We start from the raw sequence: 16,009 nt of genomic DNA on the forward strand, positions 1-16,009 counted from the left end.
CTAAGTTGGATATTTGCTTCTATGAAAAGCTGCCTGTACAGGATGTTCACGTTTCACGATACTGTTCATTGACTTTGGTCTGTCTTGACCAAAATGTTTGCCCACACAAGGTGTGAGGCTCGGATTCTTGAGCTTTATCGGGAGCTCCACCAGGCGACCCAGGCCTCTTTGGGTTTATCTATGACTGACTTCTTCCGCTATCTCCAGTCTCGGTGGGAGGAGCTCGCCTAGTACGAGCCTTTTTTCGAGTTTCTAACCAAGGCAGCAGCTATTAAGGCAAAGCGCCAGGATTGTCGGCGCACCTATCAGTTCTTGATGGGCTTAAAACCTGAGTTCGAATCACTCAGGACTTAGATTTTGAACACATCCCCAGTGCCCTCTTTGTATGAGGCATTTGCAATGATTGATGGTGATGATCGGCGGCAACATCTTCTCCCTGGATTTGTTTCTTCTGTGGTACCCGAGCAAGTTGCCCTAGCAGCCCCTACTGGTGCTAGGTCTATTGACCACAAGACTCGATTATGCCAGCACTACCAACGGAATAATCACACCATTGAGCCCTGCTTCATTCTTCACCTAGAGCTGTAGGAGCGTTACTCCAAACAGGCCTCTCATGGTCGTGGTCGTGGCAAAGGTCGGGGACCTTCTAACATTAGAGCTATTGCAGAATCTCTTCCTGCACCTCCGGCATCTCTTACTCCTGCACCTGCTGCTGCTCCAGATTTCTCTCAGCTATAGGCTCAACTTACTCAGCTTCAGTCTCAGATTAGCCTCCTTGCCTCTGCTGCACCGACTACATCCTCCTCTACAGCTACCTTTGTTGCACGTAACCTTACTGCACTTTTAAGTAAGTCTGGCACGGCCGATGGCACACCCATTCGGATACTAGACGCAAGGAAAAACCATTTGACTGGTGAGGCATCTCTCATTACATCTCCTGTCCCTTCGTTGGTTCATACTGCCCGCATTACTGATGGTACCTCTCGTTCCATTCATACCCAAGGCACTACCTGTTTATCCTCGACTCTATCTTTATTCCCTGTTTATTATGTTCTACAATTTTCGTATAACTTGTTATCTGTTAGCCGTATTGCCAAACAATCTAAATGTGCTGTGGTTTTCTTACCCAACTCTTGTTACTTGCAGGACCTGAGTTCGAGGAAGATTTTTGGCAAGGGCTTTGACAGGGACAGGCTCTACTACTTTGGCGATCCGCCTTCCTGTCCTATATCCTCTTCTATCTTTCAGGCATCTGTTTTGCCTTCTGATGTTTCCGCTGTTTTCTCTTTAAAAACCTAGGTTTTGAGGATGAGTTCTCTAACTTAAGCTCATCCTCAAAACCTTGGATTTGGGGTGGGCATGCAAATTTTAAATATTTGTGTTGGTTGTTTCCAGAATTTAATAAAGCTTGCAAGAATTTTAATTTTTAGTGTGCTACTTGCGAATTATCTAAGCATGTTCGTTCATCTTATTCATCTCGTATGCACCGTTCTCTTGCAGCTTTTGATATTGTTCATAGTGATGTCTTCACCAAGTCTATTAGCCCAGGTTTATAACAAACTGCTATCTCCAAGCTTCAACTTGTCAACATCTTCGTTTCAGCTTGAGGGGGAATATTGAACAGAGTGTATAGTTTTAGTCCCACATCGGAATGTTATGATAACCTCACTCTCTTGTATAGCTATATATACATCTCAAAGTTGTAAGCTAAGTGCAACAAGTAATATTCACTTCCTCTCGTATAGTTCTCTCTCTTTTACTTCTACAACAAAAGATGATATTGAACCATCTTGCCCTAAGCTCAAGTGAAAGAGGCGCGTAAAAGAGGTGGACAAAACTACATTCCCCAACCAAGGAATCTTTCCAAAAACAAATGTTACTACCGCTTCCTACCAAGAATTTAATATGGGAAATGAAGAGGGGATAACTCAAAAAATAGCTTTCCACAAACTCTCTAAAGAACATCTAAATCCCAAATTAGTATCCCACCAATTCTTGTTTAATCTATACTTGCTTTCAACAACTTTATGCCACAAGGAAGAATTCTCCAACGAAAACCGCCAAAGCCATTTAGCTAGAAGAGCTGTGTTTCCAGACACAAAGTTTCCAATACAAAAACCATCCTCCCGTTTAGGCCTATCGACACTTCCCAACTTACCAAATGATCCCTAAAGCCCCCTAACCCCGACCACAAGAAGTCCCTCACTATCTCTCAATCTTGCTATCAACCCCAACCAGAATCTTAAAAGTAGAAAGGAAATATAAAGGGATATTAGAAAGACAAGCCTTGATGAGCGTAACTATACCATTAAGAGAAAAAAAGCGCACCATTCCACCCATCTAGTCTCTCAGAATCCTTTCCACAATAGGAGCCCAAAAATTGACAAATGTAGGGTTAACTGCCAATTGAACCGCTAGAAGGGCAACGAACAATCCAAAACACTACAACCCACCTCCACAAACAACTCCCTAACACTCTTGTCAAGCATATTGATAGCCACGATACCGCTCTTCTCCATATTAATCTTAAGCTCGAAAACCTCCTCAAAAATATGGAGCAGACCCAAAATACAAAAAGGATGGTCTATGACCCTCTAAAAAAAAGATAGTATCGTCAGAAAACTGAAGGTGCAACACTCTAATCCCCTCTCCCCACCTCCAACTCTTTCACTAAACCTTTATCCACAACCCTATCCACCACCATCCTACTCAAAATATCAGCCATTAAAACAAACAAAAACGAGGAAAGAGGATCACCTTGCGTAATCCCTATTGTAGCTTTAAACCAAGATTTAGACTCACCATTCACTAAAACCGAGTAGCTCACATTATGCAAACAACCTCTAATCCAATGCCTCCATCTCTCACCGAACCCCTTTGTCATAAAAATCTGATCAAGGAAATTCCAATTGACTCTATCATAGCTTCTCAATACCAGACTTAATAATGATTCCCTTCTTCTTTCTCCGAATATCCTTAGCAACCTCGTGGCAACCAAAATGGCATCCACAATTCACCTACCAAAACACACACTCCGCGCCATAAAGATAGTCCGGTCAAGCATCATACTCAACTTGTTAGATAAAACATTAGTGATGATTTTATCAACACTAGAAACAAAGCTAATAGGTCTATAGTACGACATCTTGATGGATTTATTCTTCTTAGGCACTAGAGTTATGAAAGTCGAATTGATACTCTTGGTTAAAATCCCATTCCCATAAAATTGATTAAAAATATTAAGCAAGTCATCCTTAACCACCTCCCAACGATCTTAGATGAAAGCCATATTAAATCAGTCAAACCTTGAAGCTTTATCCCCCTCTATCCCAAAAACCATGACCCTCACTTCCTCCTCCTCAAAAGGTCTCTCTAACCAAGCTACCTCATCGCCAGATAGAGGGTCCCAATCTAAAGCTTCAACAATTGGTCCACTATCATCCTCCTCAAAATACAAAATACAAAAAAACAGAGATTTTTCATAAGCAATTTGGCTCTGATCAAAGGCAATATCCCCTCTACCCACATCTAACTCCCCAATCAAATTCCTCCTCATTTTCCTATTAGTTGTCCAGTGAAAAAGTCTATAATTACAATCACCATCTCTGATTCATTTAAACATCATCTTCCGCCTGCAGCTTTGCATTTCCTTGAAAATCACCTCCTCCAATTCATTCTTCAAAGATACCCTTTCATCACTTCCTCCCCTAAGCGAATACTAACTTCTTCCTTCCTATCTAACTCAGCCAACTCTCCTAAAATACTAGCCTTTTTAAACCTTAAATCTCCAAACACCTCACTATTTTGTTCTTTCTCAACTTCGCTTTTAATCTTTTCAATTTTTTCTAGAATCTAAAACCTTCCATCCCCTCTCCACATCCTTATTCCAAGAATTCCTCACTAACGACTGAAAGGAATCATGATCCAACTACATATTTTCAAACCTAAAAGGAGTAGGACCCTAAGAAACCTTCCTCAATTCCAACATGATGGGAAAGTGGTCAAAAGTAGGCCTAGATAAAATAGATTAAGATCAATTAGGAAACTCATCCTCCCACTCCATGCAAAATAGGAATTTTGTCAAGCCTACTTGCAACAGATCTAGCACCTCCCACCAACCACATTAGCACTGTCTTGGGGGAGATCTCTCAAACCAATCTACCAGTCCCTAATAAGCGAGTCAAAACTCAGCATAGTAGCAATAATCCTATCACCCCCATTCTTCTCTTGAAGAAACATCACAACATTAAAATCACCTCCCACCATCCAATTAGAAGCACAAAAGCCAAACACATAACAAAGCCCATCCCAAAAAAGAGCTTCTAAAAGTGGTCTGGAAGGACGATACGCCGAAGATACCCACCAATGGCCCTGACCGTTAACTTCTACCAAGACAAAGAAAGAAAAAAAAAAAAACCTACTAAACTATCCATTTTAACAACAAAACAAGTGTCCCACAGTGCACCAAAATAGAACCCGCTAACCCCTTAGAAGGTATGAAGGCCTAATCCTAATTACTTCCTTCCCAAATCCCTCTTACAACCCCCCCCCCCCCAATCAACACTCTCAAGCTTACTTTCCTGAACCAAAACAATATATTATGAGAATATCTAAGTAGAACCTCTTTGATTAACCCCCTCTTTCTCTAAAATTTCCAAGACTTTAACATTCCAACTGACAATTTTCAATATTTCACTTGTTTCCCTCCCTTCCCAACTCCCTTCCCTCCCTTATAACTGATAGAAGAAACCAGGTTCTTAAGTTCTTCTTTTTACGCTCATATGTTCCATGACTCATCAACAATTGAATGTCAGCCCCTACTGGACTAACTAATTTTAGACCCGGTCCTCTAGCAATTTATTTGGATTTGGAATGTATCTCTCAGTACCCCTCAGGCCAACAGTAGAAGCATTACCCCCCGTAGAAACCTCCCTGTGTCCTTATGGCATAGAGTGTCAAAAGAAAGACCACATCAAACTAGAAACGGAAGAATACCTTTTTTCCAAATTTAGATGAATTCAGACCAACCATAGGAAGCTACTTCATCAATACACCACCCCGCCCCACCCCAAAAAAATTATTACAGAAGGAATATAAAAAAAGTTCACCATTTTTAGAGTTAGGCTCAAGGACAAGGAACAAAGACCCTTATCAATCAATTCTTTTGTCTGGTTTAAGTTGTGTTTAATATCATTTTCACGCCCATGTGCAGTGTCAAAACAGTTGAGCACACTTCTTCACATACAGCAGCAAGCTCATCGCATTGCCCCAAGGCTTCCACTCTCTCACCTTCAGAAAGTTCCTTTATAAGCTATGCCAAGGCATCCTCTTCATACATATCTAACTCAGCTCTCAACTGATCCACCAACAATTCCTACTCAAAATCGTAAAAGTTGCTCAAGTCATCTTCCGTATCAGAGACCTCCTCTTCACCACCACTACTCAAATTATCTTTAGTTCTCTGCACTCCATCCCCTTTAACTGCTTCACCTTTCCCTTCCACTACGTCCAATATAAAAACCTCCTCCCCTTTACTACAAGGATCTCCAACTCCCTTCCTGATTCCCCACCGGCTAAGAGACGACTAGGAGTCAGTAACATGCAAAACATTCCTCAGATTCTCCTATGTCACCCTCATATCTCTCGACCATTGTGTCTCTAAATCCTCTCCCTTCAATTTTCCTTGAGAGATTTTCCCATCCTCTCTTACTAAATTTCTTCCCATTTACAATCCACCAAGCTTACACATCTGGCCACTAGAAAAGGGACCTAAATTATTTCGTCTCCTTTCCTTGGTACCAAAAGTTTTCGGACCCACCTCCTGGATTCAATCTAATGCCACAATATTTTACCCTTTTCAGCCCATTTGTTAACAACCCTTCTCAGACCATTATAGATAGGCCCCAAGTCTTCAATCCCCCTTGCCAATGTTTGGAAAGGAGTTGCTTCCAAATCACCCAGAAGTTCTCCTTTCCTTTACCAGAAAATATCTGATAACTTCGGCGAATGAGCAGTTATCCAAGAGCCTCTGAAACACATTCTGCTTCTCCACCTCTGCTTGCTATGAAGGATATTTGTTGAGCCACAATCTGCACAACTCATGCCACGGTCTCCTTCAAGGTTGATAGACAACTTCATCAAGGCTTCTAGAAAAAATATTTGTTAATTTGACCCAGAAAATTCGTGTCATGGTGAGAATCTGACAGGAATTTAGCAGAATGCATATTTGTCTGCAAATTTGTAACCTAATTCAGGTTGATTGATTACCTAGCTTTCGTATGGGGGAAGGGACAATAGAGAGGCCGGTAGATGCGAACTTATCTTTGTTTTGATGGAAAGCTACTGCTGTTAATCAGTTTTAAAAAAATGCAATTAAGAACATTAGTGGCATCTGCCATTCTTTCTTTCCTTCAGATAGTTTCTTTTAGAAAGCCTCAGCCCATCTCCAAACTTTTCTGTATAATTTTTTTTTAAAAGAAAATTGCTCATCATAAAGGCTAAAAATGCAACACGATCAACTTCCTAGGTTCATCTAATATCATTTTAGACTACCTCAGCCTATCTCCAAACTTTTCTGTATAAATTTTAAATTAAAAAAAAAAAAAAAAAAAATTGCTCATCATGAAGGTTAAAAATGCAACATGATCAACTTCCTAGGTTCATCAAATATCATATTAGACTAAGTGAAGACAGCAAAATACCTTAGATTCTCCATAAAATGCATCGAAAACGGCATTTGTTGCCAGTGTTGCAGCCAAAGGTATCATACCCCCAGTCATCAGCTTAGCAAAGCAGGCTACATCTGGATGACAGCAAAGTAATTCGGCAGCAGACTGGGGATGAAGATAAATTTTCCAAATCAATGACTAAAAACAAATAGTTAGCAAGAACTGCAATTGCATATTTATCAACACCCACCTCCATTCCGAGACGCCAGAAACCTGTGAAAACCTCATCAAAGATAACAGGGATTTTTTTACGTTGGCACATATTAACTAGTACTCTCTGAAACAGTGGATCAACCATGTGCATTCCACCAGCAGCCAACATAACTGTGAAACAGTTCCAGTTGTTACTCTCAGATGATTTCTCAATTCCCAGGTTTTTGCTGCTAAGCAACATTTGCAAAAGGAATTTGCAGTCAAGAAGCATAATCTTACTTTCCAGGCCCATGTATGCCAATGCATAGGCAGCACTAACTATTCAGAACTAAAAGGTTATTCACAAAAATTGATTCAGATCTCAAAAATTACTCAAAAAGATAAAATGAAAATTGTAACACTTGATTAGAAAAAAAAAATCCAAGCACAGTGACTAATAAGGCAATGATTACAGAAAACATTCAAAAACATATTTGAATCAGAAAAAGTAAATACAAACACAGAAGTAAACCTGAACTAATCGAAATATTCTTAAATTTTCTTCAAAAATATTTGTAATATTACAAGGTCTGAGAATAATTACCAATACATATTATAAAAACTATAATATAATTCAATGACAAAACCATGTTTAATTTAGAAAATTTGAGAGAGAGAGAGAGAAGTTTACAACAGACGCACCGTAGCTTACAAAGAGAAGTTTCTGAAAATAGAATTATTTTTCATATCAGTTTAGTTTTTGGTTTTTTTATTTTTCGTTTTTGGTTTTTTATTTCACTTTTTTTTTAAGATGTGTTTTCAGATCAGTTTCAATTAGTAAAAGAAAACAAACAAAAGAAACAGAAAATTGAATTTTATTATTATTGTCACCGATTACCCCGTTATCTATTTGGTATTACAGTCTTATATTTGTGCCTGTGAGTTAGTAAGGGTATGATGATCATTGTGATGTACACGACACATTTTATAAATAGAGAGGAAGACCTAATGCCAGATTAGGTTTGCAATTTACCAGACATTCTCCACTTGGTATCGGAGCATGATCTCAAAGCCTAAACCCTAATTGCCACAGCCATCACCTAACCAAGCCGGCCTAAACCTCATAACACTATGTATGTCTGCCGCTGCAGAAGGGTTGTCCACACCACCATAGGCCTGAAACAACTTCAGCAGACACCAGAAAATTCCTGTACAACAGTACCAGCTCAGAACCATAAGAGCCCCTTGAAATTTTGCAAAATCAGCCTCAGAGTAACCATGCTCGTCCCCAATATGTAGTCACCTAAAATCTTAATGCAGTTGGCAATCTTTATTTAATTTTCTGGTTACATCAAGAGTTGTTATTTAGGGGCACTAGCGGTATCTTAGTAATTTATGAATTTTGGGGTTCATTTTGGTCATATTAGCCTTGGAGATCTTTTTTTGGGATAATCAGGGGTAATTTTGTGATGGGATTTATTTTTGGTAGGGCTTTAGGTGGTTTTAGAGGGGGTTATGAACAAAATGGGAGTTGCTTCTCTTGGAAGCCTTAGGGCTAGTATAAATAGGAGCCTTTTCAGCCACTTCCCCAGGAGGTTTTTAGAATTTATCTTTAAGAAGATTTTTCACCATAGCTCAGCTCCAGACCAGTGAGGGTTTGATGATTTGGAGGCTTGGGTTTTGAGGATTTGACACTACAGTGCCTACCAACCTCTCCACCACGGCTAAAGGTGCAAGATGCTAGCAGAAGGCTGCTGTTACAGTTCTGAAAATAGGGACTTAACAGTGCCAAAACAGGTCTAATATGGGTATTAACTTGCGCCTGTGTCTAAAAATCGCCCTATTTTATTGTTGTGCCTAGATACAGAAATAACCTCTTTATTATGCTGAGGATTCAGTAGTTATTTGAATCAATAAAAATTGCTAAAAAACAATTCAGTAATCTCAGACTATAGTTGTGAATTTTTCTTCTGTTCTGAACCTATTTGCAACAAAACTGATCACCGTCTGTCTACCCACGTGCCTAGTGAAGGATGCTAACCAGTTTGACTCCACATGCTAGCGCGAGGCTTCATTATGCCTTGTTTTTGGCCCAATATGTTCCCCCATGGCTCATCAAGTTGTGGGTCTTGTTTCTTGTCTGAAGATCCAACCTTTTTTAGTTGTTCACTTCTAGCACTTACTAATGACTGTTTGGTACCGTTGAAACCTTTACGTCAATGTTAGCTGAGTCCTTGTCGCTGTGGCTGTGTCTCACGAGCTAAGCTTGTTCAGGGCATTACGCTTGCCTATGACTGCTTGTCTTATGTGCTGGGAATGGGTTTAGATCATGTAAATACTAGTGTAAAGTTATTTTCTGCTAGTAGTTTCTTTGCATCCCAAATAAGGCAGTATGACTCCTCGGTCACTTTGATGTTCCCTAGTGCCAAGATGATATTTACATAAAAACCTCTTCAGGGGAGAATGAGTGTTCATCAGTCTTGTAAAACTCACTAGCTATTGTCAACGCGCTTAGCCTACTTGCCTCCCTCGCTAAACACACAATGTCAAAGGAGTTGTTGTTAATGAATTGTGTTGCTTCAATGTTTACTGTTTGCTTGTCACTGCTTTCACAATTGCTTATTGCTTCCGCTGCTATTTGATTGAATGCTAATGAAAGTGTTTCGTGGATGAATTGTGATAAACAACAGGTTGGCTAGTTAAGCAAGAGTGCTTTAGCAAGCGCCGCACAGCCCTTTCACAAAGCTGTGAAAATAGTCGGCCCATGACATCTGGTATCAAAGCAAAGGTCAGTTGCTACATGGATTCAATTACCTTTGTTGTGGGATTGGGGAAGCTTTGGTAAGTGACCACGGCACCAACTAATGCTGAGAGAATCAGCATGCTAGAAGCACAGGCCGAGACAACAGCCAACAATGTGGCCGCAAAGGTGGCCTATCTGAGGGAACTTGTTGATGAAGTGATGTGATTACAAAAACATCAAGCAAGTTTGTTAGGCGACATGTCAGAGGACTTTCGCCATATAGTCCAAATTTTGCAATCGCGGATAGTTGATATGGATGCAAAGATAAATCTAATGGTTCTTTCTATGGGGAACTTCAACACTCTGGAAGTTAGCAAGACCAAGGTACCAAAATCCATGACGTATGGGGGTGCCCGTGATGCCAAGGAGTTGGAGAACTTCTTGTTTGATGTATAGCAGTACTTTCGTGTTGTGAGGATGGCCTCAAAACAGGTGAAAGTGGATAGGTGAAAGTGGATATTGCGACCATGTACTTGGTTGGTGATGCCAAACTGTGATGGTGTTCCAAGTACAATGAAATTGAAACTGGATGTTGTGTAGCGGATAGTTGGACAGACTTGAAATTTGAGTATGATGCTAGGAAAAAGCCGAGAGACCTCAAGCATACTGGGTCAATCAGGGAATATGTGAAAAAAATTTCCACTTTGATGTTGAATATCACGGACATGGCAGAGAAGGACAAGATGTTCTATTTTTTAGAGGCTATGAAACAGTGGGAAGGAACTAAACTTCATAGATAAAGAGTTCAATACTTGTCTACTGCACAAGCTGCTACCAAGCGCTTGACTAACTACACTGGGGATAACCCTGCTTCGTCCAAAGGGTTCGGTGGAGAGGGAAATAGTGTAAAGTCTTTCAAGAAAGGCAAAACCAAGAGTAGGGGAGCCGACTATAAGGCCTAAACTTCAAAGGAAGCTTCATCATCTCAAGAGTTCAACACACCCAATAGAAAGGGGAAAATTTCTTGCCACTTGTGTGGAGGCCCTCACAGAGTTGTGGAGTGCCCACACAAGGGATTACTTAACGCCTTACAGGAAAGCGATGAGGAAGAGGAGGATACCCCGAGGGTGGGTGCAATGCATTAGGTGAGCGCATTGGAAAAGCAGGCGAAAGCTCCAAAAGTTACACAAGCAAAAGAATTGATATTCGTAGACTTGAGGATCAATGGGACGAGTACCCGCGCTATGGTAGATACTAGGGCTACTCATAATTTTTTTTCGCAACTGGAAGCATGGAGTGTAACACCCCAAAAAATAATATGCATGAAAGTGTAAAAATAATAAAAAAAATTAATTAAATAATTAGTTAAATTAAATAATTAATTAAATAATAACTATTAATTAATTTATATAATATAAAATAATACAATAATATTTTATATATATATATATAATGATATACAACCTAAAGCTTCAGGAATTGATTTTGGAATGAAGAACGGAGAGAACCCCCTGAAGCCGTCACTCTCTCTCCTGCTCTCTTCACTCTCTCTCCTCCGCCAGCTCACTCTCTCTCCTTGATTTTCTCGGCCAAATGGGCACCGATCAAAAAAAGGAAGATACCCCTGGGTTCCATTCTCCGCCACCAACATTTTCACTGGAGTGGATTCATGATTAGGGCGTCATAAGCACCACTCTTGGGTAAGGTAACCTCTCTCTCTCTCCTCAATTTCTCCTTAAATCTTTAACCAAATCGACAATCGGACACCACCACAGGATCCTAACTCCAATCCTCGTCATTTTAATCGGAGTAGATTTTTTATTTGGGTTTCCTAGGCACCACTTCAAGGCTAGGGTGAGGATAGTGGAATTATATCTATTAATTATTTTTAAAGTTTAATTAACTATTGGGAGTGTGTGGGCCTAGGAAATATTAAAATTATTATTACTCTGGGAATTGAATTGATTGGTTTGGGGGAAATGTGATTTCAAGGTTTTGAGTTTCAAACGCCGCAGGCGTGGGATTAGGCAAGCTTCTCAGTAAGCAGGTAAGGGGAATAAATTATAACAATTATTTTTGAAAATTATTGGTTGAGTAAATATGTGAAAATGAAAATATGATATGTTCACGGTGGTTATTATATTATGAATATCAGGTGAAAAATTGTGTGGCATAAGGAAATATGAAATGATTGTGTAATACTGGGAATGTGATTGAAATTTAAATATGTGAATTGTACTAAGAAATGAGACTATGATATGATTATATTAAAATATTTGATACAGATATGAAGAAATGGAAACCCAATCATGTTTGCATATATATAAGTACGATGATACGAGATTTATATACCGAATTGATGAAATGTGAAACATAGATATGTTTTTCCTGGGAAATGATGAAATATGATATACTTATGTGTTTACAGTGATATGATAAAATATGAGATACATATGTGTTTTTATTGAAAGGATGGAATATGTGAAAGAAAGATATGTTGATACAGAAATGTTTTATACAAGAAATAATGAATTGAGTTGTATACTGATATAAGATGAAATATGTACTGAAATAATGAAAATGATACAGAAAATGATGAGATTATTATTCATGTGATGAAATGTACCAACATACTAAAATGTGAATACTGAAATGCGAATAGTGAACTGTGAAAATGAGTTCCTACTAATGCCGATGGGGAGGTATGCTCAGTATGGATATTGTGTGTGTAGTTCCTACTGATGTCAATGGAGAGGTATGCTCAGTATGGATATTGTGTGTGTAGTTTCTACTGATGTCGATGGGGAAGTATGCTCAGCATGGAAATTGTGTGTGTGATGTTCCTATTGATGCCGTTGGGGAGGTATGCTCAGTATGGAAAGTATGTGTTGAGAAATAAAATTATGTGATTTGTTGTATTATGTAAAGTACATATATGTGGATTTACGTATACATGGATATTTATTGAGCTAGAACATGTTCTTGAGAATGAAAGCTAGAATGTGAAATGAATATGAGAAATGCAAGAGTGTGAGTTTAATTACATAAATAATTAGGGCGAAGTAAGACTCTCCGCCTGAGGGCTTACTGAGTAAGGTGAGTGCCCCGATAAGTATCAATTGTAGTAGCACCTGAGTTAATCGGGCAAGGTTACAAACGATATCAGAGCAGAGGAGCGCTACATGTATGGGTGTGTAATCTCCCTCATCCCCGGAACTTTCGCTGATAAATATTGGTTGCATGTGTATGAATTTGAGAAATGGAATTAAAGCTTATAAAAGATTATGTTATATATCTATATGATTATGAGTTCAAATCTGTATATTTTCTCAGATGATGTAATCACTTAAATGAGTACATTATGATATAACTAAACTCATATTGCCACACACTGTAAATAATTTATTTCGTCTTACTAAGAGGTGTCTTACCCTAAATATTTAAATATGTCAGGGAACCGTAACAGACCAGGAGATAGAGCTCTGTAATAGAGGGGAGTTGGTACCCTGATAGTCAGGGTAAGTGTTTTGTGTTGGGGATCTGTTTGTGTGATCCCCTAGAGAATGTTATGGATTTTTTTTGGGTTGTGTATGGATGTATAGAACTCTGGTTATTTGTATTCTGGTTAGTATTGTAAATATTGACTTCCGCTGTTAGGAATGTGTGTATATAATGAACTAATTACCCGGTACCCTATTTCGGGTCGTTTTATGTTGATATGGTATCAGAGCTTTTGACGTGGCCGATGTTTGATTAATATTTATTATTTATTGAAGAGGAAGAAAAAATGGTACGAAAATCAGGGCGTCACAAGGAGACTCAACTTATCCTTAGAGAAGAATACAAGACGCATGAAAGCAGTTAATTCTATAGCCCAGCCTACTCTAGGAGTAGCCAAGAAAGTGACTGCGAAGCTTGGACAATGGGAAGGTCATGCAAATTTCACAGTGGTGCCATGGGATGAGTTTCCAGTCATTTTGGGAATGGAGTTCCTAAGGGGGAGGAAGGCAATGCTGATGCCTTCTACTGGTTCCCTGTGTCTGATGGGAGATTACTTGTGCATGGTGCAAGTCGTTGCAAGGAACGGAGACGATGGGATGTCCCTTTCATCCATACAACTGAAGGAGGGATTGAGAAAGGGTGAGCAAACATATCTAGCCACGGTGGTGGTAGATGAAGAAGTAGACCAAGAGCTAGTGCCTACGACCATCCAAGTGGTGTTGGATGAGTACAAGGAGGTGATGCTGGATAAGCTAGCTCCTAACTTGCCTCCACGACAAACTATGGAGCATGGGATCGAGTTGCTGCTAGGAGTGAAACCACTTGCTACAAGGCCATATCGGATGGCACCTCTAGAGTCAGTAGAGTGGAGGAAACAACTTGATGAGTTGGAATTGGGATGTGTTTGCCCTTCCAAAGCACCGTTGGGAGCATCGGTGTTGTTTCAGAGGAAACATGAAGAGCATCTACGGAAGGTGTTCGACAAGCTGAGGGGAAACAGTTTGTATGTGAAGAAAGAGAAGTGCTCTTTCCCTCAATGGAGCAACAAATTCCTTAATTATGTGGTTGAGCAAGTTCTCATCTGGAGGGATATGGAGAAGGTAAGGATGATGCAAGAATGGAAGATCCCCATGATAGTGAAGGAGTTGTGTTCCATTACTGGCCTTCGAACTATTACAAGGTGTTCGTAGAGGGGTATTCGTAGAGAACTTATTGCAACTGTATGTTAGTGACCACGAGTTAGTAAAGGCATAGGTCACTATGATTTATATGACACATTTTTTAAATAGAGAGGAAAAACTATCAATATGATTATGTCATCCAATTTAATAAGCATTCTTAACATTTTTTATTATTATTATTATTATTATTATTGGAATATTTTTGTTTAGGTTTGTGTTTCAGTTTCAATTTTAAATTAGTAATTGTTAATATCATTGTCGATTAATTAAAATTACTGACAACTCTACGTTAAAAGGTTTACATAGGCGCAAGAGGAAGGGGTCAGGGGAGGGAGGTTCTCTCGTACCACATCCAAAATGAGGTAGGGGATGACTCCCCCCTCATTGCTATAAAATCCCCACCCACCAAACCTTAAAACACCCATTAATTCAATGATTTAGACCCTCAAGCAGGACTTGTAACAGCCATTTGTGATGTTTATTACTTTATTCATTTTTTTAGTTTTTCAATGGTTATTGTTTAGCCTTTGGTTCCAAGGCCCTCACAAGTGGCATCAGCTCCTAGTACAGCCCTTCAGCTATTCATTTATTATATATTTTTTCTTTGCTATTATTTAGCCTTTTATGGGCTTTTTCTAGGGTCTTGAAATAGCCCAAAACAATTTGTGCGCTAAATTTTCAAATTAATCAAATGACTGAGTTAAGAACAGAACAAACTGATAAACAGCAGCTCACATCGGTCTTTACTTTGTGATTGGTTTAACAGTTTCGGTTTTAACCAAACTAAACCTAATAAAGTGATTTGCAAGTCATATAAGCCACTCAAGCAGCACATTTTTTTCAAACAAACTTCTTCAGTTCCTTTTTCTTTTTGACTTCAGCCAGTTTTTTGGGCTAGATAAAGCCCTTATAAAGTGTTATGACAGCCACATATTGCAGCCCATTAAAAAGTTCAAATATTTGGGTCAAACAGAAATGTGAGTGAATCATACAATTTGCCGAATATACAATTATTCATATTACTCACTGATTGACATCCTTCTTGGCTTAAATGATCTCCACCAGCAATCTGAATTCATGGTTTGCAGGATTGAATCAAATTGCACAACTGAAATCTCAAATTAGGTGATCTAACCACCATCATACAAACAACTAATTCAGGAAACCTTAAACAAAGCTAAACAATAAGAATGCTTCATATTGAGAAAAATAATGTGGAAATAAAATTATCGTGAAATGCTGAAAATCTTTATGATTCCCTGAATTTGTGGGCAAGCAGCATCACATTGGTGTGGAGGCACATATAGTTGATGTTCCACATCAATATCCCCAGGTCAAAAAGGGTTCAACTAGGTGGATCAGGATATGTCAATTAGCTTTTCAAATTTGATGAGATACCGCTGCTTACTGTGCATAACTATAATGAGATTGGACTTTGAACGGTTATCCACTGCAACATTTCCCAATCTAATCTGACAAACAGGTAACTTCCTCACATAGTAATTTGTAGAAAATCCAACACGTATAAGGAAATCGACCAAGTGTATAAGTTTTCTCATCTGGTCTAAATGTTAACCAGGCACAGGTAGGCAGTGACAGTGTCAAAGCACAATAAGTCAAATCATTCATCTAGTGCCCTTTTTTTTCCACTTTTTCCCCCAAAGGCAAGTGATGCAGGATTGGACAGCAAAAGTTGTTGTTCAGCAGTTGAATACAGTGTTCCA

At 39.1% G+C, this 16,009-nt stretch overlaps 1 protein-coding gene across 3 annotated transcripts in view; it reads right to left on the reverse strand.

Moving 5' to 3' along the window:
• The window catches only part of LOC131156979 (bifunctional dethiobiotin synthetase/7,8-diamino-pelargonic acid aminotransferase, mitochondrial), a 134,460-nt gene that overhangs the window by 60,484 nt on the left and 57,967 nt on the right, over positions 1–16,009 (reverse strand). For all 3 annotated transcript variants that reach the window (XM_058110768.1, XM_058110769.1, XM_058110770.1), the window contains 2 exons: positions 6,919–7,052; positions 6,702–6,833 (listed from right to left, as the gene is read on the reverse strand). In XM_058110768.1, the coding sequence (XP_057966751.1) occupies positions 6,702–6,833; positions 6,919–7,052 (266 nt within the window). The remainder of the gene's footprint in view (positions 1–6,701; positions 6,834–6,918; positions 7,053–16,009) is intronic.

The sequence above is a fragment of the Malania oleifera genome, chromosome 6, assembly GCF_029873635.1.
Source record: "Malania oleifera isolate guangnan ecotype guangnan chromosome 6, ASM2987363v1, whole genome shotgun sequence".
Taxonomy (NCBI): domain Eukaryota; kingdom Viridiplantae; phylum Streptophyta; class Magnoliopsida; order Santalales; family Ximeniaceae; genus Malania; species Malania oleifera.